General features: G+C 41.3%; 1 protein-coding gene across 1 annotated transcript in view; it reads right to left on the bottom strand.

Annotated features, from left to right (window-relative positions):
- Window positions 1–2,914: 2,914 nt before the first annotated feature.
- Window positions 2,915–26,601, bottom strand: part of TMPRSS5 (transmembrane serine protease 5) — a 112,517-nt gene continuing 88,830 nt past the window's right edge. Inside the window, exons 11-13 of the mRNA XM_073603097.1 lie at window positions 25,264–25,406; window positions 6,054–6,206; window positions 2,915–5,957 (exon numbers count right to left, since the gene is read on the bottom strand). Coding sequence (XP_073459198.1) covers window positions 5,949–5,957; window positions 6,054–6,206; window positions 25,264–25,406 — 305 coding nt within the window. The 3' untranslated portion in view covers window positions 2,915–5,948. The remainder of the gene's footprint in view (window positions 5,958–6,053; window positions 6,207–25,263; window positions 25,407–26,601) is intronic.

Below are 26,601 nucleotides of genomic sequence, written 5' to 3'. Positions count from 1 at the left end.
GTGATGCATACTAGCACATTATGCCTTTGTCTTGCAGTTTTGTTTTGTTTTTGCAACATCCGCAGTTTACAACCGATTTAAGCACCTTCACCCTTGACTAAAAATAACAAGGTTGTTACTTTAAAAATAAAGCACACATATGGACAGGGCCTAGATTCAACATGATACCACACTTAATATAAAGCTTAATATTATCTTCATCACATATATAGCACCAGTAATGCTTAATCCAGTAGTTGGCTCAACTGAGCCTTGAAGATAACAAGCTACCGGAATTTAGAGGCTGCAAAAACATGGTGCATGTATGATAATAATTAATGAACATGCTCTTGAAAAATGGCATAACCCACTGAGCCGTAGAGCTAAGTTCACACAGTCTGCAGCAAGTTGATATCCTTAATAGTGCTTGAATATGTTCATCATGAGTGCCGCCTGATAAATAGTGCTATTATCCAAGGCCATAATAGGAATAGATGGGATAGACATACACTATGTTACCAAAAGTATTGGCGACGCCTGCCTTTACACACACACAAACTTTAATGGCATCCCGGTCTTAGTCCGTAGGGTTCAATATTGAGTTGGCCCACCCTTTGCAGCTATAACAGGTTTAACTCTTCTAGAAAGGCTGTCCACAAGGTTTAGGAGTGTGTCTATGGTAATGTTTAACCATTCTTCCAGAAGAGCATTTGTATGGTCAGGCACTGATGTTGGACGAGAATGCCTGGCTCGCAGTCTCCTTTCTAATTCATCCCAATGGTGTTCTATCGGGTTGAGGTCAGGACTCTGTGCAGGCCAGTCAAGTTCCTCCACCCCAAACTTTCTTATCAATGTCTTTATGGACCTCGCTTTGTGCACTGGTCAAAACCATTTGGTGGAGGGGGGATTATGGTGTGGGGCTGTTTTTCAGGGGTTGGGCTTGGCCGTTAGTTACAATGAAGTGAACTCTTAAGGCATCAGCACACCAAAACATTTTGGACAATTTCATGCTTCCAACTTTGTGGGAAGAGTTTGGGGATGGCCCCTTCCCGTTCCAACATGACTGCACACTAGTGCACAAAGCAAAGCCCATAATGACATGGATGAGTGAGTTTGGGGTGGAGGAACTTGACTGTCCTGACCTCAACCCGAAAGAACACCTTTGGGATGAATTAGAGCGGAGTCTGCAAGCCAGGTCTTTTCGTCTGGAAGAATGCGCTTCTGGAAGAATGGTAAAACATTCCCATAGACACACTCCTAAACCTTATGGACAGCCTTCCCAGAAGAGATGAAGCTTTTATAGCTGCAAAGGATGGGCCAACTCAATATTGAACAGTATGGACTAAGACAGGTTATGCCATTAAAGTTCATGTGCGTGTAAAGGCATGCGCGTGTAAAGTATTGTCCCAATACTATTGGTAATATAGTGTATATCAGTGTTGGAACACCCCAGTCATTGAAAGTTTTGAGTCATGAAGACATATAAATCTGATTTAGTTCCGTCCTTGAATCATAAGCACAGCAGGGGCTCTCAGCATGCCTGATAGAGGTGTGTGCATGTCAGTCGTGCAAATGATATACAGTCCAGCTTAGATCGCCAGTGCGGGAGACAGAGGCTCTGTGGGGAATCACCAGGTAATATTGAAGACCCGGTGTTAATTTATATGTGGAGGGAACTCACTGTTCGCTGACTGGCATTTCCAAAGATAGATCCATCCTGGTGGCTCACATATCCAAGTCCGACCAGCTGGGGAATGCCGCCCATCCAATGCAAACAGTGGACACTGAGAATGTGAGTTTGCGATACTCCTATCCCAGCCTCCGTCTGCTCATGCGTGATGGTGGATACTCTTGCTGTTGTTCACAGTGGTAAGCTACAGCAGTGGCATTGCCATTCAGGGGTTATGGAGAGACCTCAGGGCCCTGTGTGTGGACCCCAAAGGCGCATGTTTAAAATATTCTCCCAATTAGGTTGCCATTGTTTTTTAGTAGCCACAACTATATATGGTTTAGTGTTCAAGATGCTTTACAAACTGTTTATCATCTGTGTATACTGTTAAGGGACATTTTATCCCCTTGTTCTAGCCTTATGCACCCCCTTTTCTTTTCTTCACATTCATTGTTTAGCACTAGTTTGGTTAAACAAGAGTTAATAGTATTGGCCTCCTGTTAGGGCCCCCTCCCACTCTTCACAGCATATAAAGGCTTGTCCTTTGGTCAATCTCTTTCCTATGGTTTGATAAAGGGGCCCTCCTGTCTGCCCTGAAACATGTAGCCACACCCCATCCACCTTCTGTCATCATCACCCAACCATTAGAAGTGCTGTTTGGAGCCACAGACACTCTTGCTGTTCCAGCCTGCAGCCTGACAGCTCTACTTCCACCAAGAACTCTGCTTCAGCCAGCCACTTCCCTGCAGAGCTCTGCAGCTTCATGGAGATCCTATGGAGGTCTATAAGGGTTTATAACAATCCTTGATCCACTTTTAACTAGTGACTGCATTTTTTATTGTCTTTTTTTGCTACATCTAGATGGAGGCGCCCTCTTGTGTTTGTTTAATATACTGGCAAGGGATGTTATTGTTTTTTGGAAACCCTTTAAGAGACCATTTTTGTTTGACATGCACTTTGATGATATCATCACAGTGCGCCCACAATTATGCCATCTCCCATACCGTGGCCTGAGGGAGCACATAAAGGAGAATAAAAGAGCTTTGCATGCAAAAGAGATAGATTAAAAAAAACCCTGTAATACATTTTCACAAAATATAAAAGCAAAACAAAACCGAGTATCAGATTTTTCTCTGTGCTCTTTGCCAGGATGAATTAAAGAACTGGCAATTCAGCTACAATGTCTGTATTTGCCTACCCTAGCTATAAAATATCTAAATGTGAAAAAAATCCCCACGGAGCATACAACTGTCAAAACTAGTTAAAGAAGATTTATTATATCACTTCAACAAGAACGGAGCAAAAACACCAGCACATGACTGAGAGTAATTACGGAAGCAATCAATTATACTAATTACATAAAAATCCATCACGCAAATCTTTTTATAAATGGATATGAAATGTAATTCACATTATCTTTGCATGCACTATATTTAACACGTCCGCAGAACTCAGGGCTATGATAACATTTATAACTGTTTTGTATTCTCGTTCTGAGAAAGGTCTACGATTTGCTCAGGGCTGCTCGCTGAATTACTTACTTAACAGGCTCTAATAAGTTTAGTCACCAGGAAATGAGTTTCTAGATTAATTTCATATCCTTTATAAAACACTGATCAGCAGTACTGCAATCCATTACCCCTCAGGACTGACAATTTTTGTTTTGTTCTACAATTTTAAGAATAATTCCACCAATAAATGAATACAGAGTAATGCATAGCATCTAGTGTGATATGTAAGATACTTACTTGCTTCTACCATTCTGAAAAAGATCTTGCTGTTGAAGGTTCCTCCCAAGGGCTTAACTACAGTCACAGCAGCCCATGTGACTGGTATGGGACCCAGTGTCAATGGGGGCCCAGTTTGAGTCTGAAGAGTGATTGTACAATTGCTGGCTCAGGGGTTGGGAAGTGCTGACTTTCCTGTCCATGGATTGTACATTGATCCACCCAAACTAACACCACCTGTGATCCTGCTAAACCTGAGGCTCTTCTCCTTGGTTCCCAACACAAAATAATCCTAAAAGAGGACAGTAAGCCTCTGAGTGGCCATTCCTTCACCTAATTCAGATTACCCTACTACAAGAAACAAGCCAACAGCACCTGCTTACCTTTCTATGGATTTATCTGGTATCCCAGTGTTACTTTCTTCTGACCCGTTATGGTTTTCTTACTTAGAATGTAACAGAGTCTTGCTCAAATTGCTTCTGATACTCCAAGCCATAGACATAAATTCTGGACAGTTCCCTGGGACAGCTTCTGAACAAAAGGTTCCTGCTGACCCTTTGTACTGTACTTGTATTGTTTGCTGATATTCTAGTACAAATTGTGGACAAGGAAAGATTACTCCTGCGCTTGTGAGGGTCTGTTTGGGTTTGAGAAGAGTAGTATTGTGAACTGTAGGAAAGCTAAAAGAGATGGTGTTGCATGTCCCGCTGCCCAGAAATTGACCCCGGGGTGGTCAAATAAGGCATTTCAGGCCATTTTTTCCAACTAGCCATTATGTTTGATGTACATATTTTGGCCTACTGGCATATAGAGACTGCGCCCTGGTTCTCAAAAGGCTCTGATGAAGAGGTTATCCTCGAAACGCGTCAGCCAACTCTAAACATCCGCCTCAACATGGGCTCATGATATTTTTAACCCATTTTTAATTTTCCATGCCTTTTATATTTTGTTACCTGTTTGCATGATACGTAGTATTGGTATATTCAATTGCTTTTATTTGCTTCTAATTTCCTTTGAATAAATGTTATATGTTTTGATGTGAGCTATTGATCATGCGCCCTTCGTCCATCACTCTCCATATATTCTAGTACAAACCCTGTTTTTTTTTAGGATCAGATCTACCTTGTTGCTATCTACTGTGACCCTGCCTGGTACTCATAAAATGCCAGACCCATCCTTAATCTGTACATAAACATCATTTCACCCAATTATTGCTCGTTCACTCCTGCACTCCATTGTCTTTTATAACACCCCAAAAATACAGTGGGACTTTAATGGTACCACAATTCTTAATGCCGGAACAATGTAGTGTTTTTTTTATTCGTTTTTAATTGTATACATCCTAAAAACAATCATGTACATAATTTATAAAAACAATATTTAGTGCATGAAAGTAAACATATTTTTGGGCTGGCTCCAGGAAATGTCATAATGTGACCTATTTAACACTACTAACAAGATATTTCTACAGTTCAATCAAGAAGTATGGTTATTCATATACAGATACTGTATACAAGGGGTCCCATGGTAACAACATTTGTTGATTACCTTGAAGTTAGAGCCAGGATGGGTATTTTTATGTTCATGCTCTAAATAATGTCTTTATGGATTATGTACATAGGAAATCACAATATTTCCAATGGTCACATCAATGCGGAACAGCTGCAGCATGTTTTTGGAAATGTTACAGATGCTATTTTGGTGTAAGATGTATGAAAATATTTTTTTTTTTCTTTAAATACTAAATTGTTTGGACTTTTGGATATATGGTACCTTTAAAGCTCTATTATATTTGTGAGTTGTTATACAGTAGGTCCAGGATGCTGGTATTGTTGCCAAATTGTTTAATAAAAGTCTATACATGTACTTATTTTTCTTGTCTCACTCCTTTCTCCTGTCGGCAATATCAACTAATACTGGTAAAGCAAACCAGGGGGTTGCAAAATGGGAGCATCATGCAGCAAACCTCTTTACAGAGGAACCAGTGGAAAACCAGGATGTTTCATTGACCCTGCATATCAAGCCTGGAACTGAAGGATTCTAACTCTACTGCCAATGTGAAAGTACAGATTTGCCCTCCCAAAACATAAACATTTGCAAAAAAATATTTTCCCCCCAAAACAATCATTTTGGGCAATGTGGCGCAGAAGATAAAATGATGTACTAATCAGATGGCAGATATTATTAAGGTAGAAAACTCTGGTTGGTTACTTAAGCTACCATTAACACTTCTTTTTTACATATACCCCAAAGCTGTATTTTATAATATGGTGAGAGTTGTATTTATATATATAAACCAGTGATACACTGGATTCTCATTGATGTAATATGGTGGGGGTAGCTTTATAGCAATGACATGTTTGCTCAGTCCACTATGTAAGCTACTCACACCACTACAGACAGAAATTACTGACACAGATGTATATGGAGTATAGTGGCTACAGCAGTGTAACAATCTGAGGTCTCTGGAAGATTCAACACTGATTGACACTATATTGATTGGAGATATCACCCATAAGTTTTGGAGTTTGGAAATTCAGGGATACAGGCATCTTCTGTCTTCTTTATCTCTTCTAATCATCCTGTAATATTTGAAAAAATATTCTGATTCATATCTAGTTTATGTGTATGTAGGATATGGAAAACAAAATCTAGATCCAGGGAATAAAGAAACTAACCTCAATGATGTTGTGGATCCAATCTAAAAAAGATGAAATCTTAGTGTAGACACCAGGACGATTTGGCTCAGCACATCCCATGCCCCAACTCACCACTCCTATTAGGCGCCAGGTGTAGTCGGTCTGACATACCAAGGGGCCACCACTGTCACCCTGTAAGAAAAAGGGAAATCAACTTCTGGAAGGACTTCATCTCCCCATGTAAGGATCCATCCTTCAGTAAAAATTTTGCATTGGGTAGAAAACGGGGGCAACCAAATAGCGAATATTCTAGTGTATCTCTAGTGTCCATAAGCTAGATGGTCTTTAGACACTAGTCTGCAACATCTGCAACATTTACCAACAAGTAGTACCAGGACCTGCTTGATTGAATATAGGTTCTATGGGTTGTTTAGGTAGGCTTTCACCCTAAATTGTTCATGGTAAATTTTGCTGATCTAACACTTAATTTCTGAGGAAAGTCTAGCTGATGTGTAGCCGGTTTAGGATTAGGAGGGCTGGACAGCATATTAGATTCACGCTATAGATTCAGGTTTCTGAAAAAATAGTACTGGCATGTAAATTGCTTAAAATATGCAAGCATCCACCCCCTGTGAAGGGTTTGAGGGCAATGTCTATGTAATGCAACTGATATGCTGAATGAAAGATTCCTTTAAATATCGTGCCTGGGGGTCCCCTTGGTCTGCCTGTAAAGTGGAGCTTCTGTGCAATATGTAGAACAATCCTGCAGCAAAATTACATTTCTAAAGGAAAAAATGTCATTTAAACTTGCTTGCGGCTGTAATGTATTGCTGGCTCCCAATATAGATGAAAAATCAAGGAAAAAAATCGTCATGGGTTCCCCCAAGTCCATACTAAGCCCTTCGGGTCTGGTATGGATTTTAAGGGAAACTCCACGCCAAAAAAAAAAAAAAAAAAAAACAACAGTGTGGGGTTCCCCCCAAAATCCATACCAGGCCCATAGACTTTAAGGGGAACTCCATGCCAAACTGTTTAAAAAAATTGTCATGCCCATCCCCCAAAACCATACAAGATCCTTATCTGAGCAAGCAGCCTGGTAGGCCAGGAGAGGGGGGACACGAGCGAGCGCCCCCCCGAACCTGACTGGGCCACTTGTCCCCCCCAAAGCACCTTGTCCCCATGTTGATGGGGACAAGGGCCTCTTCCCGACAACCCTGGCCATTGGTTGTCGGGGTCTGCGGGTGGGGGGCTTATCGGAAGCTGGAAGCTCCCTTTAACCCTCAGCCCCCCCAGATCCCGCCCCCCATATGTGAATGGGTATCGGGTACATTGTACCCTTACCCATTCACCAAAAAAGTGTCAAAAAGTAAAAACCACAATAGACAGTTTCTGACAATTCATTTATTAAAAAAGAAAAAAAAAAGTGTCCTGCTATGTACATCCATCGTCAATCACGCCACCTGACGGACCCGTAAAAATAGAAAAAAAACTCTGCCTCCATGGGAGGCCTCCCGGCGACTGCTCTCTCTTGGCTGTGACAGCTGTTATATAGGCAAGGGCGAGGCCACCCGCTGATGTAACCGGATGACCCTGCCTCCGTCTGTCCATCAGGTGGCGTGATTGAAGATGGATGGACATTGTGGGACAGTTTTCTTTTTCCTTTTTTAATAAAGGAATTGTCAAAAACTGTCTATTGTGGTTTTTACTTTTCAACACTTTTTTTGGTGAATGGGTAGGGGTACAATGGGGGGGGGGACCTTGTCAGGAAGAGGCCCTTATCTCTATCAACATGGGGACAGAGTGCTTTGGGGGGACCCCAAAGCACCCTCCCCATGTTGAGGGTAAGCAGCCTGGTATGGTTCGGGGGGGGGCTCTCACTCGTTCCCCCCTTTCCTGGCCTGCCAGTCTGCTTGCTCGGATAAGGGTCTAGTATGGATTTTGTGGGGGCCCCACGCCAATTTTTTTTGACACTTTTGGCATAGAGTTCCCCTTTAAATCTATGCCAGACCCAAAGGGGGGACCCCATGCCATATATTTTTTTTTAATTCTGTCATAGGGTTCCCCTTAACCACTTCAATGCACTGTATTATATACTCTGCACTGACTGCACTGTATATTTTATATATACTAAACTGCCTGCATGCCACTAACCAACCTGCCTAATCTAGCTCAAGTTTTCTCAATCTCTCCACATTATCACACTACACACAGCCACTGTGTAAGCAGCCTTATATAGTGTGGGGCATGGACTTAGCCCCCTGAGCCATGATTGATCAAGGACACCCTGCTCTCCCAGCAGATCACGTTGTGATTGGCCAAAACATGCAGGTCAGATGCATGCTTTGGCCAATCAGCAGCCATCAATGCACTGCAATCTCGCCGTGCATTATGAGGCGTTCATATTTGCTGCGAACGCCCCATATGTTCGGTTTGTTTGCGGACAAATGAACACTCAATGTTCGATTCAAACTTACGTTCAGTTAGAACATCGGGACCATACCTATTGGTAGGGATCTCCTCTATAGTGAAACATGAACTGTTTATATCCTATCTAGGTTATGCCATTGGTTGGGATTCAAACCAACAATCCTAGTGTTGCCAGCCAGAAGTGCTAACCATTTAGCCACTCTGCTGTTCACTGTGCATTCTTTATCCGAGTTTGAGGTCATTCACAGAATATTCCCATGATCACTGGGAGTGTCCTGAAGTGTCCTCTGTGACTTTCTCTTTTTTTGCTTCTGTCATCACGAACAGGTTTGAGTCTGATACATGACCAAAACTTTTTTTACTGGAGGCATAAAAGGACTGGCAGTGGGTGTTTCTGGGAATTATTTTTCTACATCACAAACAAGGGTTCTCAGATCACCAGGTGCAGTTATTGTTACAAAATCAACACTTTGAGCAGTATCTCAATTTGCTGCAGCAGAGCTTCTTTGTGTACACCTAATATAGATATCTTTTCTGTGTTTACTTGTCAGTGTAGCAGGTGGTGAGAAGGTTTTTTGTCAAGTCAAGTCATTTTCGTAAAACTGGTAGAGTAAGGAAGTCATAAAAGTCACATATCACAGCAAAACAATGTAAGGAGGTGTATGACAGCCTCAGCCCAGGCTTAAACCAGGCCACGCCCTGCAATGCGTTTTACTCCGCCCCGGAGCTTAACCACATAAGCCCCGGACTATTTGGCTGGCTAAAGACCAGAGCACTTTTTGCGATTCAGAACTGCGTCACTTGACTCCCTTTTTCCCACAGATAGAGCTTTCTTTTGGTGGTATTTGATCACCTCTGCCTTTTTTATTTTTTGCGCTATAAACAAAAAAAGAGCGACAATTTTGAAAAAAAAGCAATATTTTTTACTTTTTGCTATAATAAATATCCCCAAAAAAGATATAAAAAAAATTTTTTCCTCAGTTTAGACTGATACGAATTCTTCTACATGTTTTAGGTAAAAAAGTCGCAATAAGCGTTTATTGATTGGTTTGCGTTAAAGTTATACAGCGTCTACAAAATAGGGGATAGTTTTATGGTATTTTTGTTAATATTTTTTTTTTTTTTACTAGTAATGGCGGCGATCAGCATTTTTTTATCGTGACTGCGACATTATGGTGGACAGATCTGACACATTTTGGGGACCATACACATTTATACAGCGATCAGTGCGATTAAAAATGCACTGATTACTGTGTAAATGTAACTGGCAGTGAAGGGGCTAACCACTAGGTGGCGCTGTAGAGGTTAAGTGTGTCCTAGGGAGTGATTCTAACTGTGGGGGGATGGGCTATGTGTGACACGACACTGATCACCGCTCCCGATTACCGGGAGCTGTGATCAGTGTCAGTTTTGTTTACATTTTAGCACTTCTCCGTTCTTCCTCTCCGTGAGACGATTGAGGGTATCCCCGCGAACATCGAGTCCGTGGGACTGGAGATCGCACTCACGGAGCTCCCGGCGCGCGCGCGCGCCCGCAAGCCCCCTCTTAAAAGGCAATGTACAGGTATGTTAATCTGCCTGTACATGCCCTTCTGCCGCAGTATATCTGCGTGAGGCAGTCGGGAAGCATTTAATCATGGGGGTGCGTGGCCTGGTTGGAGCCTGGTCTGAGGCTGTCAAACACCTTCTTACAGGGTTTTGCTGTGATGTGCGACTTTTAGGACTTCCTTTCCCTACTAGATGTTTTGAGCTGGGATGAGTGCTGTCCTTTTCAGCACTCCAAGTGGTTTGTCATACAAGAATACCCGGAGGAGCTTTGAGCGGCACCTGTCATTTTTGTTGTGGGTCATTTTTACAACACTCACATTTTTCAAAAACTTTTCTCCCTTACATTTTTGCTGTTGTGTTAACCATACAGTACTAATTTGTAGATTAGCCCCTACAGGGAGGAAAAATATGGCTCAGTGCAATTACTCTGTCTTTTAACAGCTGTAGGGATAAGATATCAGTTGCACAGGGCATGCATTGTTTTTATTTAGTCTGATGACTCCTAAACTTGCTTTGTGAAAAGAAGCAGTAGGGCTATGTTTAGATGTGTGGCAGACTTTTCTGTGTCTCTTAAAAGCTATCTGCGGTGGATCACTTTTCAGAGGAGTTGATAGGTTGTGAGGAGGCCGCCTCACCACTGGTTGTAACCCTGTAAATGCTGAACCACCACCCTGCGACCATGTGTATTACACTCGGTTGCAGGGTGGTTGGGGCTTGACCCTATGCACTTGAATGGGTCACATTTTGGCTGCAGTACTGCCCTCCAAAATGTGATAGGAGGGTAAAGGTGATGGACTGGCCAAGCATGTCTCCAGACCTAAACCCTTTTGAGCATCTGTGGGGCATCCTCAAAGGGAAGGTGGGGGAGCACAAGGTCTCTAACATCCACCAGCTCTGTGATGTCATCATGGAGGAGTGGAAGAGGACTCCAGTGGCAACCTGTGAAGCTCTGGTGAACTCCATGCCCAAGAGTGTTATGGCAGTGCTGGAAAATAATGGTGGCCACACAAAATATTGAAACTTTGGGCCCAATTTAGACATTTTCACTTAGGGGTGTACTCACTTTTGTTGCCATTGGTTTGGACATTAATGACTGTGTGTTGAGTTATTTTGAGGGGACAGCAAATTTACACTATTATACAAGCTGTGCACTCACTACTTTACATTGTAGCAAGGGGTCATTTCTTCAGTGTCACATGAAGAGATATAATAAAATATTTACAAAAATCTGTTGTAAATATTTTATTATAACTTTTTATGTGACAACAGTGAAGAATTGACACCTTGCTACAATGTAAAGTAGTGAGTGTACAGCTTGTATAACAGTGTAAATTTGCTGTCCCCTCAAAATAACTCAACACAAAGCGATTATTGTCTAAACACCTGGCAACAAAAGTGAGTACACTCCTAAGTGAAAATGTCCAAATTGGATCAATTAGCCATTTTCCCTCCCCAGTGTCATATGACTCGTTAATGTTACAAGGTCTCAGGTGTGAATGGGGAGCAGGTGTGTTAAATTTGCTGTTATCGCTCTCACTCTCTCATACTGGTCACTGAAAGTTCAACATGGCACCTCATGACAAAGAACTCTCTGAGGATCTGAAAAAAAGAATTGTTGCTCTACATAAAGAGGGTTTAGGCTATAAGAAGATTGCCAAGATCCTGAAACAGAGTTGCAGCACAGTGGCCAAGACCATACAGCGGTTTATCAGGACAGGTTCCATTTACAACAGGCCTCGCCATGGTCGACCAAAGAAGTTGAGTGCACATGCTCAGTGTCATATTCAGAGGTTGTCTTTGGGAAATAGACATATGAGTGCTGCCAACATTGCTGCAGAGGTTGAAGGGGTGGGGGGTCACCTTTTCAGTGCTCAGACCATACGCCGCACGCTGCATCAAGTTGGTCTGCATGGCTGTCATCCCAGAAGGAAGCCTCTTCTAAAGATGATGCACAAGAAAGCCTGCAAACAGTTTGCTGAAGACAAGCAGACTAAGGACATGGATTATTGGAACCATGTCCTGTGGTCTGATGAGGCCACAATAAACTTATTTGGTTCAGATGGTGTCAAATGTGTGTGGCAGCAGCCAGGTGAGGAGTGCTGCCGGCACTGGGGATCTACAGTTCATTGAGGGAACCATGAATGCCAACATGTACTGTGACATACTGAAGCAGAGCATGATCCCCTCCCTTCAGAGACCACTGCCTTGTTAAAGAAGCTGAGGGTAAAGGTAATGACTGGCCAAGCATGTCTACAGATCTAAACCCTATTGAGCATCTGTGGGGCATCCTCAAACAGAAGGTGGAGGAGCGCAAGGTCTCTAACATTCACCAGTTCCGTGATGTCATCATGGAGGAGTGGAAGAGGACTCCAGTTGCAACCTGTGAAGTTCTGGTGAACTCCATGCCCAAGAGGGTTAAGGCAGCGCTGGAAAATAATGGTGGCCACACAAAATATTGACACTTTGGGCCCAATTTGGACATATTCACTTAGGGGTGTACTCACTTTTTTTGCCAGAGGTTTAGACATTAATGGCTGTGTATTGAGTTATTTTGAGGGGACAACACATTTACACTGTTATACAAGCTGTACACTTACTACTTTACATTGTAGCAAAGTGTAATTTCTTCAGTGTTGTCACATGAAAAGATATAATAAAATATTTACAAAAATGTGAGGGTTGTACTCACTTTTGTGAGATACTGTATATATAATATAGGTTTGCAAATTACACAATGTAGAGCATAGTGGACCAATGCGTTTTGCGTAAATCCAGTGCTTCTTCAGGATCCGCAAGCTCTCTATATTAACCACTACACATCCGCGCTATGGCTGAATGACGGCCACAGCGCAGACCTGAATTCCCGGGAGGCCGTCATACGACGGCCTCCTCTGTGCACGCTCCCTGCACGCGCCCTGCAGGGCGCGCGCCGAACGCGCTGTGATCACCGAGTCACTGAGACTCGGCTGATCACCGATCCAAGTAAGGGGCCGGTCCCGGCCCCTTACCATGTGATCAGCTGTCAGCCAATGACAGCTGATCACATGATGTAAAAAAAAGATCGGTAATCGTTTTTTTTTCTACTCACGCTGACAGCGTGAGTAGACAAAAAAGCCGATCACCGTCTCGGATGTAAGGGACATCGGTCCCCAAGTGGAAGAGGCACATCTGCCTCATCAGTGCCACCAAATAGTGCCACCTAACAGTGCCCACAGTGCTACCTAACAGTGCCCACAGTGCTACCTAACAGTACCCACAGTGCCACCTAACAGTGCCCACAGTGCCACCTAACAGTGCCCACAAGTGCCACCTATCAATGCCCACAAGTACCACCTATCAATGCCCACCTGTAGTGCCAATCAGTGCCACGTGGCAGTGCTGCCCATCACTGCCACCCATCAGTGCCCATCACTGCCGCCTATCAGTGCCCATCACTGCCGCCTCATCAGCGTACATCAATGAAGGAGAAAAATGACCTGTTTTAAATTTTTTATAACAAAATATAAAAAATTAAAAAAAAAAAAAAAAAAAAATTCAGTTTTTTACATTTTTTTAACAAAAAGTAAAAACTGCAGAGGTGATCAAATACCACCAAAAGAAAGCTCTATTTGTGGTGAAAAAATGACAAAAATTTCATTTGGGTACAGTGTTGTATGACCGCGCAATTGTCATTCAAAGTGCGTCAGCGCTGAAAGCTGAAAATTAGTCTGGATAGGAGGGGGGGGTTTAAGTGCCCTGTAAGCAAGTGGTTAAAAATATAGATACAATGTCTACAATGAAAAACACAATAATTACAAAGTTGTACATTACATTATTATACATTGCATTTATGCCTGCAAGTTACACTCGCGGAGATAGTATGAGCCCAAAGTGGAGAAAAGAGAAGGAGAAAACAAAAAAATAAAACAAATAAATTAATAGAAAAGATATAAAAAAATAATTATAAAATAATAATAAAAATAATAATAATACAATTTATTTATTTATCTTCTCCTTCTCTTTTCTCCACTTTGGGCTAACACTATCTCCACAAGTGTATCTTGCACGCATAAATACAATGTATAATAATGTAATGTACAACATTGTAATTATTTTTTATTTTAGACATTGAATCCATATTTTTTATAAAGAGAGCTTGTAGATCCTGAAGAAGCACTGGATTTATGCGAAACACATTGGTCCAATAGGCTCTATATTGTGTAATTTGCAAACCTATATAATATATATTGTATATTTTATACACTATGAAAGATTTTATAACATTTTGTATATTTACTTTTTTGTGTATTATATGACAAACCAAATATCCCCCTACTCCAGGCTCCTTGATTGGGGACTTGGGGTTCTCTTTTTCTCTTTTGGCTATTACGAATAAATGGGGGATGGTGTCAGGATTTTTTAAATTTGTTTGTGACACGGTCTTTCCCTCCACATAAAATTTATGTTGTTAATACCTACTTACTCTCTCCCACCTTGCATCATAAAGTTAATGTGACAGTGAAAAAAACCTTTCACTGGTAAGTAAAATATCTCAAAATGTAATTCTTAAAACAGTACCCAGTATACTGTACAGTATTTTACTAACTTTACTTATTAAATGAATGATAACCTAATCCAATCGTAATTTCAACATACATTAAAGTATTATTATGGAAAAGAGCTCCACTATACAAATGCTAATCTGTTAGATTGGAGGAGAGGTAGATAGAGAAATAAGAATAGTCCTTCTATGTACATATAATAGCAGACTTTACGTTTTGGCAGATGATGAATTGCAGTTTGACAAAGCTACACAGATCTTAACAAGAGTTTCTAAAGGTGATTCATGAAGGTAAATATCACTGTAGGCTTAGCGCTGTGTCAGTTCAGTTAATATCAGTTTCTTCATCACCAACTTTAAAGTGGATACTAAGCAAGAAGAAATTTGGGCCAAGGTATGGATAGGCTGTACAAGTTAATTGGATCAGTAATTTATAGAAGATGAGTTAGCAAAGGTATGTATGTTTATGTAGGAACATTGGAAAATTAGGACTTATGTCCATGAGCGTTATGGTAGTATGTTATTGACAACTGAGCTACAGGCTAAGCTGGCCATACTCTAACATCTCTCTTGTTGAGCCCCTTTGGGCTGAGCAAAAGAAATCTATTGATTCCCCTATCAATGCTAAACAGTTTGGATGGAGGAACCTGCCCTGCTGGCTTTTGTATTCTGATAGCTGGCACCCCGGGGCTGTCAGAATAACCAAATAGTGGCTGCATCTGATTGGATGCAGCCTCTGTTCAGCCTACAATCAAAGGATGTCAGGAACCGGATGAAATTTGCTGAGTGTATGGCCAGCTTAACCACTTCTGGACCACACTATGGCAGATTTACTGCTACAATTATATATATATATATATATATATATATATATATACATATATACATATACATATATATATATACTGGATTATGCACTTCTGCCTACAGGGTGGGCCACTTAATGTAATGTGATTAATTACAGCAGAAGCCAATCTGTGGATCCCAGGCACTGGATGTCTGCCGGCACATGCCGATCGTCGGTAAAACACACACAGAAAGGAGATCTTCTTATATAAACAAGGCAGATCTCCATTCTGACGGGGAGGAAGGGATTGATTTTGTGTCCCTGCAAAACAGGGAATAAAATCCATCTCTTCACCTAGTAAAAGCAGCACATACAGTACACAAAAACACTGGATAGGCACACAGTTAATTATATAGGATAAAACTAGATAATGGGGCCTAAACCCATATTATGGGAATTAACTAAATTGGTAATATGGTTGCCGATTCGTCTGTTAGACAGGATACCTCCACAACTGACCAATATCAACCAAGAGCAGCACTAGGAGGAAAGAACAGATCATCCTACTAAAGAGTTGTATAAGGAGGACCACCCACAGTATACAACTGTGGATAAAAAACACAGTTTTTTTTCTACATTTGTGTAGCACCCTCTAAAGGTAGGTACTAGAGTTAGGATTTTTGTGAGAGCAGGTAAATTTAAAAAGGTCTAGCTGGAAGCTAGTCCTGTTTGTTTTGATCTGTGTGGGCTGGGAGTGGCCTAGTGCAGCAGCTGGTGACTCACAGGCAGCATCACCCCACTGTCACCTCCCTCTTGCTTCTAGAGAAATCTAGAAGAAGAGGAAGGGAAGAGGGGAGGAGCAGTCTGGGGTGTCTCAGGGAGCACTGACCAATCTCCAACTAGGATTGGCAGGGGCAGGCCTCCTTGAAATACGCAGTGTCAGCCCAGCTGGGGAGGAGTTGCCTGGTGGAAGAACTGAGGATGGAGTACTAAGCTGTCGGGGCCTTTGAGGGAGCTCCCCAGTCTGGGGGGGGGGTGACCTTGAGCCTGGAACTCGGGTGCAGGACGGATCCCTTCAGGAACTCATGAAGGATCTGAACAGGAGGCACAGAGAGGGATCAGAGAAGACAGCAGGAGCTAGTACTGCCAGGCAAGTCTTCAGGAGGGAACCACCGGTTTGCAGCCAGGAGGGCTTGTGAGTGACATGTGCTATCAGGAGGACTGGAGAGGCATGCCAGAGAAGACTGAGAGGAAACAGTCAGAGCTGGGTGTGGAGATAGTAGGGAGAATTGCAATGTCACAGGCAGTAAAGTCGGGCAGCTGCAGCCAGGAGGACTGGCAGTGCCTGAAGCGGAAGGGGAGAACACAGGAAGCACCACCTAAGTGCAGTATTAAAATCAGGGTTTTAATGACAAAGTACATGACAGCACTCACAAGAGATAAGAAAGATATAGGCTCATCTGTTATCCAGCAGTCCTGGGGGCTCCTTGTGTCCAAAAGGGCTCCAATGCGTGGCTGTGTAGATGGTGTATCCTCAGCACGTCAGGATGCAGGATAGAGGAAGGCTCTTCTGTGTATCAGTATGGGGGGTAGCTCTCCCGCCATCTGAGACAGGCATCCACGTGTATAGCGAGATGATAGGGGAACCGTAATCTGTCCTGTGGCCACCAGGAAGTCGACCGGAACCAGCGTGGAACGCAAGGAAGTGACGGCACCGGAAGCGGAGGTAGATCAGGGAGAGAACGTTGGGATAGGCAAGGCTACGCACTCTGAGCATCAGCTCCTTGTACAGGCCTGGGATGGAAGTGTCTGGGAGGTGCTATTTATGTGACTGTGCTGTGGGACAGCAGGTTCCAGCGCGGACATTAGTTTTGTTTTGCCACACAGGGGGATCAGCAATAGCAGGGATTTAGAAGAGTAGATGGCTCCATTAATCCATATATTTAAAAAACTAACCATGAAATGCATTTTAGGGTCAAATACATTACACAAAATACTTTTTAAGAGAACTTACAAAGGGCTTAGAAAAAGACAAAATTAAAAACGGATCACACAATAAAAATAAAAATAAAAGTAAAAATAAAAAAATAAAAATAGTAAATTGTTGTTTAAAACTGGACTAGTATAAAATGACAAGCCCTATACAGGTGCTGGTACTAGTACACACAATACACACAATATACAGTATATAGCAGGGATTTAGAAGAGTGGATGGCTCCATTAATGCACATATATAAAAAAACTAACCATCAAATGCATTTTAGGGGTCAAATACATTACTCAAAATACTTTTTAAGAGAACTTACAAAAGAGCTTTAGAAAACGTAGAAAAAGAACAGATCACAAAATAAAAATAAATATAAAAATAATAATTAAATGAAAATAAAAATATAAAAGTAAAAATTTAAAAATTTAAAAATATAAATAAAAATAGTAAATTGTTGTTTAAAACTGGACTAGTAAAAAATGACAAGTCCTACACACAGGTGCTGGTACTAGTACTCAACCATAGGCTTAAAATACATAAAATATATTATATATACACAATATACACAATATACAGTATATACATCACGTATTAGATAAAATACACAACGCACATAAAATATGTACCAATGTGAGGGCAAGGGCCTGGAAGCTTGTAAAAAGATTATTTTTAAGAAAGAGGAAAATGCGTCCATAAGGACAATCACAGGTACCTGTTTGCATTGGGGATAGTGAGTACTAGGGATGCACATGTATGTATGTACCGAGGTGTACGCACACAGGGTTACCGGTGTATATGTGTGCGTGCTGTGTTAAGCATACTCAACCGGACCAGTCCATGCAACCTGCGCAAGTCCATGGCTCGCAGGAGTGCATGGCGAGTACCCTAGGGCATGATTAGGAGGGTTACATGCATAAATCTACACATACGCATCCGAATACACATATATACATATACACTCAGAAGAACACGTATGGATGGGTAAGACCATTAGTAAAAATCATAAATTTTGAACATATAGGCTACTATTATAAAAGCCAGATGGGCCTGGAACATACTATACTTACTATGGTTGTAAGTCATGGGTGTCACATGGATGATGAGACCATAAGGGTCTGCTAAAGAAAAAAACACATAGAGATGTTAACCTGATAGGTACTCACTTTGGGGAGTCACAATCTTATAAATTCTAGAGGAGGTAGGAGAGGCTCACAGGACCGTGTATACCTCAATTTCTTCATTCAACCCTCCTGGTGTCAAGGTACCTAAAGAATAGATCCAAAACGTTTCCTGCTGGCACAGACGTTTATAACGTTCGGCCACAGGAAATGACCCAGGGATGTACTCAATAACCCACACCCTAAGACCAGCTGTGGATTTGTTATGATGCATTAAAAAATGTATAGGGACACTATGATGGTCACGGCCCTTTTCAATGAATAGCCTATGTTCATTAAAACATGCTCTAGAGGCCCTGATAGTTCTTCCCACATAGAACAGTCTACACGGGCAAGTGAGGCAGTATATGACCTAGTCCGTAGAACAATTGTAGAATTTTTTTGGTGTATAGTTTTTCCCTTTAACCGAAAAAGTTTTCTGGCCATTGTGGACAAATTGGCACTTAAACAGAGGGTTTTTTTTGCACTGGTAGATCCCCACTAGTGGGATGAGGACCAGAGGTGCTGAGGTGGATGGGGTAGGCTTGATCTTACTAGGAGCGATTTTGCTTTTAATGTTTCTAGCTTTCCTATATGCTATTTTGGGTTTAATGGCAACTGTAGTCTTCAGATGAGGATCTTCTAGCAGTATTGACCAATGTGAAGCTATGATTTTCTCAATTTTTTTTGTATTTGGTGTGACATTGTGTAATGAATCATGTAGGTCGTTTGGTAGCAGAAAATTATGATTTATGGGAACCAGTAGGTAGGCTGCGATAGTTGTCGAATGCCTCCTCTACTAGGGAGATGGGGTAACCTTTGTCAAGGAATTTCTGTGAAAGTTGACCATAACTATCATAGTCTGTGTTCCTAGCACAATTTCTGCGGAGACGGCAGAATTGGCTACGTTGGATATTACTGACCCATCTGGGATGATGACAACTGTTAAAGTGGATGAAGGAATTTCCTGCAGTGGGTTTTATAAAGTTATTGGCATATATAGCTCCATTGTCATGACAAGTCTAGGAAGGCTAAGGAGTTGACATCGAAGACATAGGTAAAGGATAGGCCCAAGAAGTTTTGGTTGCAATATTGCACAAATGCGTTAATTAGCTGAGGTGTACCATCCCATATGATCACTAGTCGTTAATATAACGCCCATAGTAGATCACATGGGCGGCAAAGGGATGGTTAGCAATGAGGTACATGTGTTCCCAAAAACCCATTGTAAGATTGGCATAGCTGGGGGCGAAGTTGGCTCCCATAGCTGTGCCATTGATGTGCAGAAAATGGGTCCCATCTGATTCGAAATAGTTGTGTTTGAGGCAGAACTGTAAGACCTCCAAGATGAAATTAGCTTGCTGGGAATTGGTGTGGGGATCATTGGCCAAGAAATGTTCAACTGCATGTATCCCGACGGCATGGGGGATTGAAGTGTACAGAGATGACACATCTAGAGATAGCCACCAATAGGTGGGCTCCCAAGTATAGGGCTTAAGCATGTCTAATAGGTGGGGTCCATCCCATATGTACGAGGGTAGGTGTTGCGCCAGGGGCTGAAGGAATTGATCGATATAAACTGAAAGTCCACTTGTTACACTATCCATGGCTGCCACTATAGGGCGGCCAGGGGGGTTGGTGAGATCTTTGTGTATTTTGGGCAGATGGTAAAAGTATGAAATTTTATAAAAGTTTTCTTAAGCAATGAAGCTTCTGTTTTGGAAATGATCTTAGCTTTTTGAATGAGTCTATTGTCTTCCAAAGCGAATTGGGAAGTAGGGTCACACGGAAGGATTTGGTATGTATTGGTATCTGATAGTAGCCTATGTGACTCCAGTATGTAGTCAGCCTTGTCCTGGACCACTATACTGCCACCCTTATCGGCTGTATTGGTGAACATAGGCGCTTCATTGAAAAGGGCTGTGATCATCATAGCGTCCCTAAACATTTTTTAATGCATCATAACAAATCCACAGATGGTCTTAGGGTGTGGGTTATTGAGTCAACCCCTGGGTCGTTTCCTGCGGTCGTCTGTGCCAGCGGGAAACGTTTTGGATCTATTCTTTAGGTACCTTGAAACCAGGAGCGTTAATTGAGGACACACAGTCCTGTGAGCCTCTTCTGCCTCCTCTAGAATTTATAAGATTGTGACTCCCCAAAATGAGTACCTACCCGATTAACATCTATGTGTTTTTTTCTTTAGCAGACCCTTATGATCTCATCATCCATGTGACATCCATGACTTACAACCATAGTAAGTATAGTATGTTCCAGGCCCATCTGGCTTTTATAATAGTTGTACCCTATATGTTCAAAATTTATGATTTTTACTAATGGTCCGAGTGTATATTTATATATGTGTATTCGGATGCGTATGTGTAGATATATGCATGTAAGCCTCCTAATCATGCCCTAGTGTACTCGCCATGCACTCCTGCGAGCCATGGACTTGCACAGGTTGCATGGATTGGTCCGGTTGAGTATGCTTAACACAGCACGCACACCTGGGTACATACATACATGTGCGTACCCATTATCCCTAATGTAAACAGATACCTGTGATTGTCCTTATGGACGCATTTTCCAAATCTCTTTTTTAAAAATAATCTTTTTACAAGCTTCCAGGCCCTCGCCCTCACCCTCACATTGGTACACATTTTATGTGCGTTGTGTATTTTATGTAATACGTGATGTATACTGTATATTGTATATATATATATATATATATATATATATATATATATATATATATATACATACACAATATTATTATTGTATTATATATATAATATATTATTATATATTTTATGTATTTTAAGCCTATGGTTGAGTACTAATGCCAGCACCTGTGTGTAGGGCTTGTCATTTTATACTAATCCAGTTTTAAACAACAATTTACTATTTTTATTCATATTTTAAAATGTTTAAATGTTTACTTTTATTTATATTTTTATTTTCATTTTTATATTTATTTTTATTTTTATATTTATTTTTATTGTGTGATCCGTTCTTTTTCTAAGTTTTCTAAAGCTCTTTTGTAAGTTCTCTTAAAAAGTATTTTGAGTAATGTATTTGACCCCTAAAATGCATTTGATGGTTAGTTTTTTTATATATATGCATTAATGAAGCCATCTACTCTTCTAAATCCCTGCTATTGCTGATCCCCCTGTGTGGCAAAACAAAACTAGTGTCTGCGCTGGGACCTGCTGTCCCACAGCACAGTCACATAAAATAAATAGCACCTCCCAGACACTTCCACCCCAGGCCTGTAGAAGGAGCTGATGCTCAGAGCGCGTAGCCTTGCTTATCCCACCGTTCTCCCCCTGATGTACCTCCACTTCTGGTGACCTCACTTCCTTGCATTCCACGCTGGTTCCGGCCGACTTCCTGGTGGCCACAGGATGGATTACAATTCCTCTATCATCCCGATATACACATGGATGCCAGGAGAGCTACCCCCCATACTGGTACACAGAAGAGCCTTCCTTTATCTTGCATACTGACGTGCTGAGGATACACCATCTACACAGCCACGCATTGGAGCCCTTTTGGACACAAGGAGCCCACAGGACTACTGGATAACAGATGAGCCTATATCTTTCCTATCTCTTGTGATTGTTTTCCTTGTACTTTGTCATTAAAACCCTGATTTCACTCTTGAGGAGATTGGCATAGGCAATAAAATGCTCAGTAGGATAAAAGCCTTATACGCTTTCCCCACAGCAGGAGTTAAGACGAATGGCACTCTTTCCGAACCTTTTATAATGCACAACGGTACTAGACAGGGGTGCCCACTTTCCCCGCTGCTTTTCGTGCTGACGTTGGAACCTTTACTGACTAAGATAAGACTCAGCCCGGACATCGGTGGGGTCAAAATTGGTGAAGAAGAGTACAAAATAGCTGCCTTTGCGGACGACGTCTTTTTTTCTGTACGTCACCCGCCCGAGGACCACCCTTCCGAACCTGCTAGAGACCGTCAAGACTTATGGTAGATTATCTACTTTCTGGGTTAATTCAACTAAGTCGGAAATATTGGAAATAGTGGAAGATAAAGTAGGGGATAAGGCTTATCAAAAGAGCCTCCCATTTAAATGGGGGATAAAGGAGCTTAATTATCTAGGAGTCAAAATTTCTCCAGCAAAAGAGACACTGTTCCAAGCCAATTACATGTCACTCCTTAATGAGATCAGGTCTGAGTTGCATAGATTCCCGCGCAACCAACTCTCATGGGGAGGCAGAATAAACCTACTCAAAATGTTAGTTCTCTCAAAAATCACATATAAAATTCAAATGCTCCCAATTTCAATACCGCAGAGCTTTCTGAATAAATTGCACACTTTGTTTGTAATGTTCATATGGAGGGGGAAAAAAACACAAATTAAGTTTGCACAATTAGTTAATGATAAGAAGAAAGGGGGGTGGGGGCACCTGATATCAAAAAATATTATGTAGCCATAGTTATATCACGTATTTTAGATTGGACGAATAATAATAAAGAAAAACAATGGGTGAAAATAGAGAATATAATCAGTGGGGTGGACTTGGGTAAAAATGTGTGGATACCACCACAGTTTAGAAAACTGAGCACGAAAACACTGCACATCACCAAACACGCTTTAATTTTGTGGGATAAAATACATGAAAGGGAGAAATGGGGATACAATTCACCGTTAATCCCGCTTAAGGACACAGATTATTTTCTGCCTGGGAGGGAAGATCTGTTTGGGAGATGGATATTAAAGGAAGAGGCCCAATTAAAACATATCATGAGTCGGGGCAGGGTGTGTACCTACCAGGAGCTAAAAGCTAAAGATAAATGGTTCACTATGGACATTTGGAAGTACAGGCAGCTGAAACATTTTGTTGATTCACTCCCGCAGCCAATAAGGTCGATGGAAGATCTTCGCCCCCTCGAAAAAGCGCTTCTGGAGAAAAAAGGGAGGGGAGGAGTGTCTAGGATCTATAGAATTTTGATTAAAATGGGAGAAGTGGAGCGTCCGATATTTCTTAGGAAATGGGAGGAGGAATTGGGAAACAAGTTCAGTGAAAGGGAGGTTGGGCTGGTCCTGGGTAGAGTGAACGCTACTTCAGTGAACTATAGGGTATCTGAGATGAATTTTAGAATCTTGGCGAGAATGTATATCACCCCGGACAGAGCACATAAAATACAGAAAGAAACATCGCATTTATGTTGGAGGGGTTGTAAGGACATAGGGACAATGGCGCATATATGGTGGCAGTGCCCGGAAATGAAAAAATTCTGGGGGGAGATAAGGAGTATTATATCTATGATCACCAGTATGAGGGTCCCGGATGACCCCTGGGTTTGTTTACATCATGGGAGTAACATGCCCACAAAGAGGTTCTTGAAATCACTGTTACCGCACCTCCTCAATGCCGCTAAAAGTCTTATTCCCAGACACTGGTTAGACAGAAGGAGACCTACAATGCGGGAGTGGTTCAATAAAATAGAGGAAATTCACTGCCTGGAATATCTGAGATAGAGTGAAGGGCTAGAGATGGAAGAGTATGAAGAGACGTGGAGAGACTGGGTAAAATATAAGTCCTCCCTTCAGGCTGCCGAGGTGTGGGAAACTGAGCCGGATAACTCACCCAATAGAAATTCAAACATAAACTCGAGCTAGATGATACACACTCAAACAAATAAAAAGAGGAGGAGGATAGTAATAGGTACAAGTCATGATTCCTGTGGGACGAGTCGGGGGGTAGGGTTGGTTGGGTTGGGCAGGAAATAGGGTCTAGGGAGAGGGGGGTGGGCTTTAGGGGCATAAATCCTTTTTATGGGGATATTTGCGTAGCATGTTGTAATTATTATTATTTAATAAATGGATGATGTGAAAAAAAAAAGTAAGCCACAATGATGTGAAATTATTAAGGGATGAGATTGACTTGAAAGTTGAAACAATATCTCCCAAATAAACACTTTGCTGAAGTGGCAAAAAAAAATAAAAATAAAAATAAAACCCTGATTTTAATACTGCACTTAGGTGGTGCTTCCTGTGTTATCCCCTTCTATCTTTTTGTATACAGAGTTGGCTCTCTGAGGACAGCAGCCGCCTATTCTACTCCACCGTTCCTTTCATCATAAACTGATAATCCATTTATGAACTACTTATACTCACTGGATATTTTCTCTTTTTGGGACCATTCTCTGTAAACCCTAAGGATGGTTGTTCATGAAAATTCCCGTGGCTCAGCAGTTTTTTAAATACACAGACCAGCCCACCTGGCATCAACAACCATGCCACGTTCAAAGTCACTTAAATCCCCTTTCTTCCCCTTTCTGATGCTCGGTTTGAACTTCAGTAAGTCGACCTCACCATGCCTAGATGCCTAAACGCATTGAGTTTCTGACTGGCTGATTAGCAATTTGTGCTACCAAGCAATTGAACAGGTGTACCTAATAAAGTGGCCGGTGATTATATATATATATATATATATATATATATATATATATATATATATATATATATATATATATATATATATATAAGATAGATAGATAGATCTATTTATATACACTGTATATACACATGCATACTATGCATACATATGGAAGGTGCAAATCATAGGCATTTTTGGAATGTATGAGGGCTTATTGACAAAACTGAAAAACAAACCTAAGAAAAAAATTGCAGTTGTTGCTTGCAGCAACAAATTAGGTTTCACCTTTTTTATTGGAAACAATTAGCAGAGTCCTAATTGGTTGCTATAGGTGATAATATTTTCTTTATTTCTTTTTTTAGGAGCCTAAACTATAAATACATTTAGTAAATCTTTACCTGGCAAGCATCAACTTTTCCATCAAGGTAGCCGGCACAGAGCATTCTGGGAGTTATGTCACCATTGTATATACAGGAACTATTGCACTTTTTAGTGTTAATTAACGGTACCAGAGCTTCCTTCAGGATGCGAGGCATATGTGCTAAAGAGAGACATATTATAGGAGAATGTTAGCTAGGATAACAATCACCAGCAGACTTACATAGAAAGTGAAAACTATAAAGGTTTTTATTCCAAACGTCGTCTAATTTTAACATTGATATTTTATATATTATTTATTTAATTTTTAAAAAGCTCTAAAAATGAGTCAAAGATCATAGACTTTGCAGTGAGCTTTCCACCTTCAGGCTAAAGGTGGTAAATATGAAATAATCATATATTATGACTACCCATGTAAAAGGTCCCTCCTTATTGTTTATTCCACCCATCACTGTAAACAGAACCGTTGCACCTTCTCCTAAAAAAGTTGAATACTCTAAAAAAAAAAAATCACATTTAGTTGATATTATTTTAACTGGTGTACCTGTGTTAGGTAGACAAATATGTTAATATAATGTCAAATCATTTTTCCTCCCCAGTGCAGAGAAGAACTTCCACATTACAATATAGGATGCCACCATCTTACTGCACTCCAAAGCCTGCTTTGGGGAGCCCAGCAGTGTTCTATAAGCTAAATACCAGACCTCAACTTCTTTGAGATAGTGATAAACTAACAACAAATTTCTTCTTCTGACAATGGCTGCTGGTTCCTGAATGAATGAATTCTGCAGTAATTAAGGGTTGTTCTTCAACTAAGATTAGCTGTAAAAAAAAGGTTTGGTTTCATTACTCAAAGATAAAGTTGGATGTAGGCCATATCAACCACAATGGTTATAACTGCTCTTTATGAATGGTTATAACAAAGACCAGGGTGGAGGGTGTGAATGGGACCTCTTGCGAAAAAAGGATTAGCACTACTCTTTAAGGTGCAAAAACCTAAGCACTGTGGGGTTGATTTACTAAAGGCAAATAGACTGTGCACTTTGCAGAGGGCAGTTGCCCTCTGCAAGTGCAATTGCTCCAGAGCTTAGTAAATGAGGTAAGGCTTGACTTTTCAAAGATTACCCAATCCTGTGCAAGGAAAATTAAAAAACAGCATTTTTGCTCGCACATGATTAGATGATGGAAGCCAGCAGAGCTTCTGCTCATTTACTAATCTCTGGAGCAACTGCTCTTGCAGAGGGCAACTGCACTTTGCAAAGTGCACAGTGTTTTTCCCTTTAGTAAATCAACCCCTGTGTGTTGACATAGACAGAGGTAATGTCAGAGGTAGGTCTTTACAAGCTGACACTGATACT

This window comes from Aquarana catesbeiana, linkage group LG10 (assembly GCF_042186555.1).
Source record: "Aquarana catesbeiana isolate 2022-GZ linkage group LG10, ASM4218655v1, whole genome shotgun sequence".
NCBI lineage: Eukaryota > Metazoa > Chordata > Amphibia > Anura > Ranidae > Aquarana > Aquarana catesbeiana.
The sequence above is the reverse complement of the archived record's forward strand: the minus strand, read 5'-3'. Positions and strand labels throughout refer to the sequence as shown.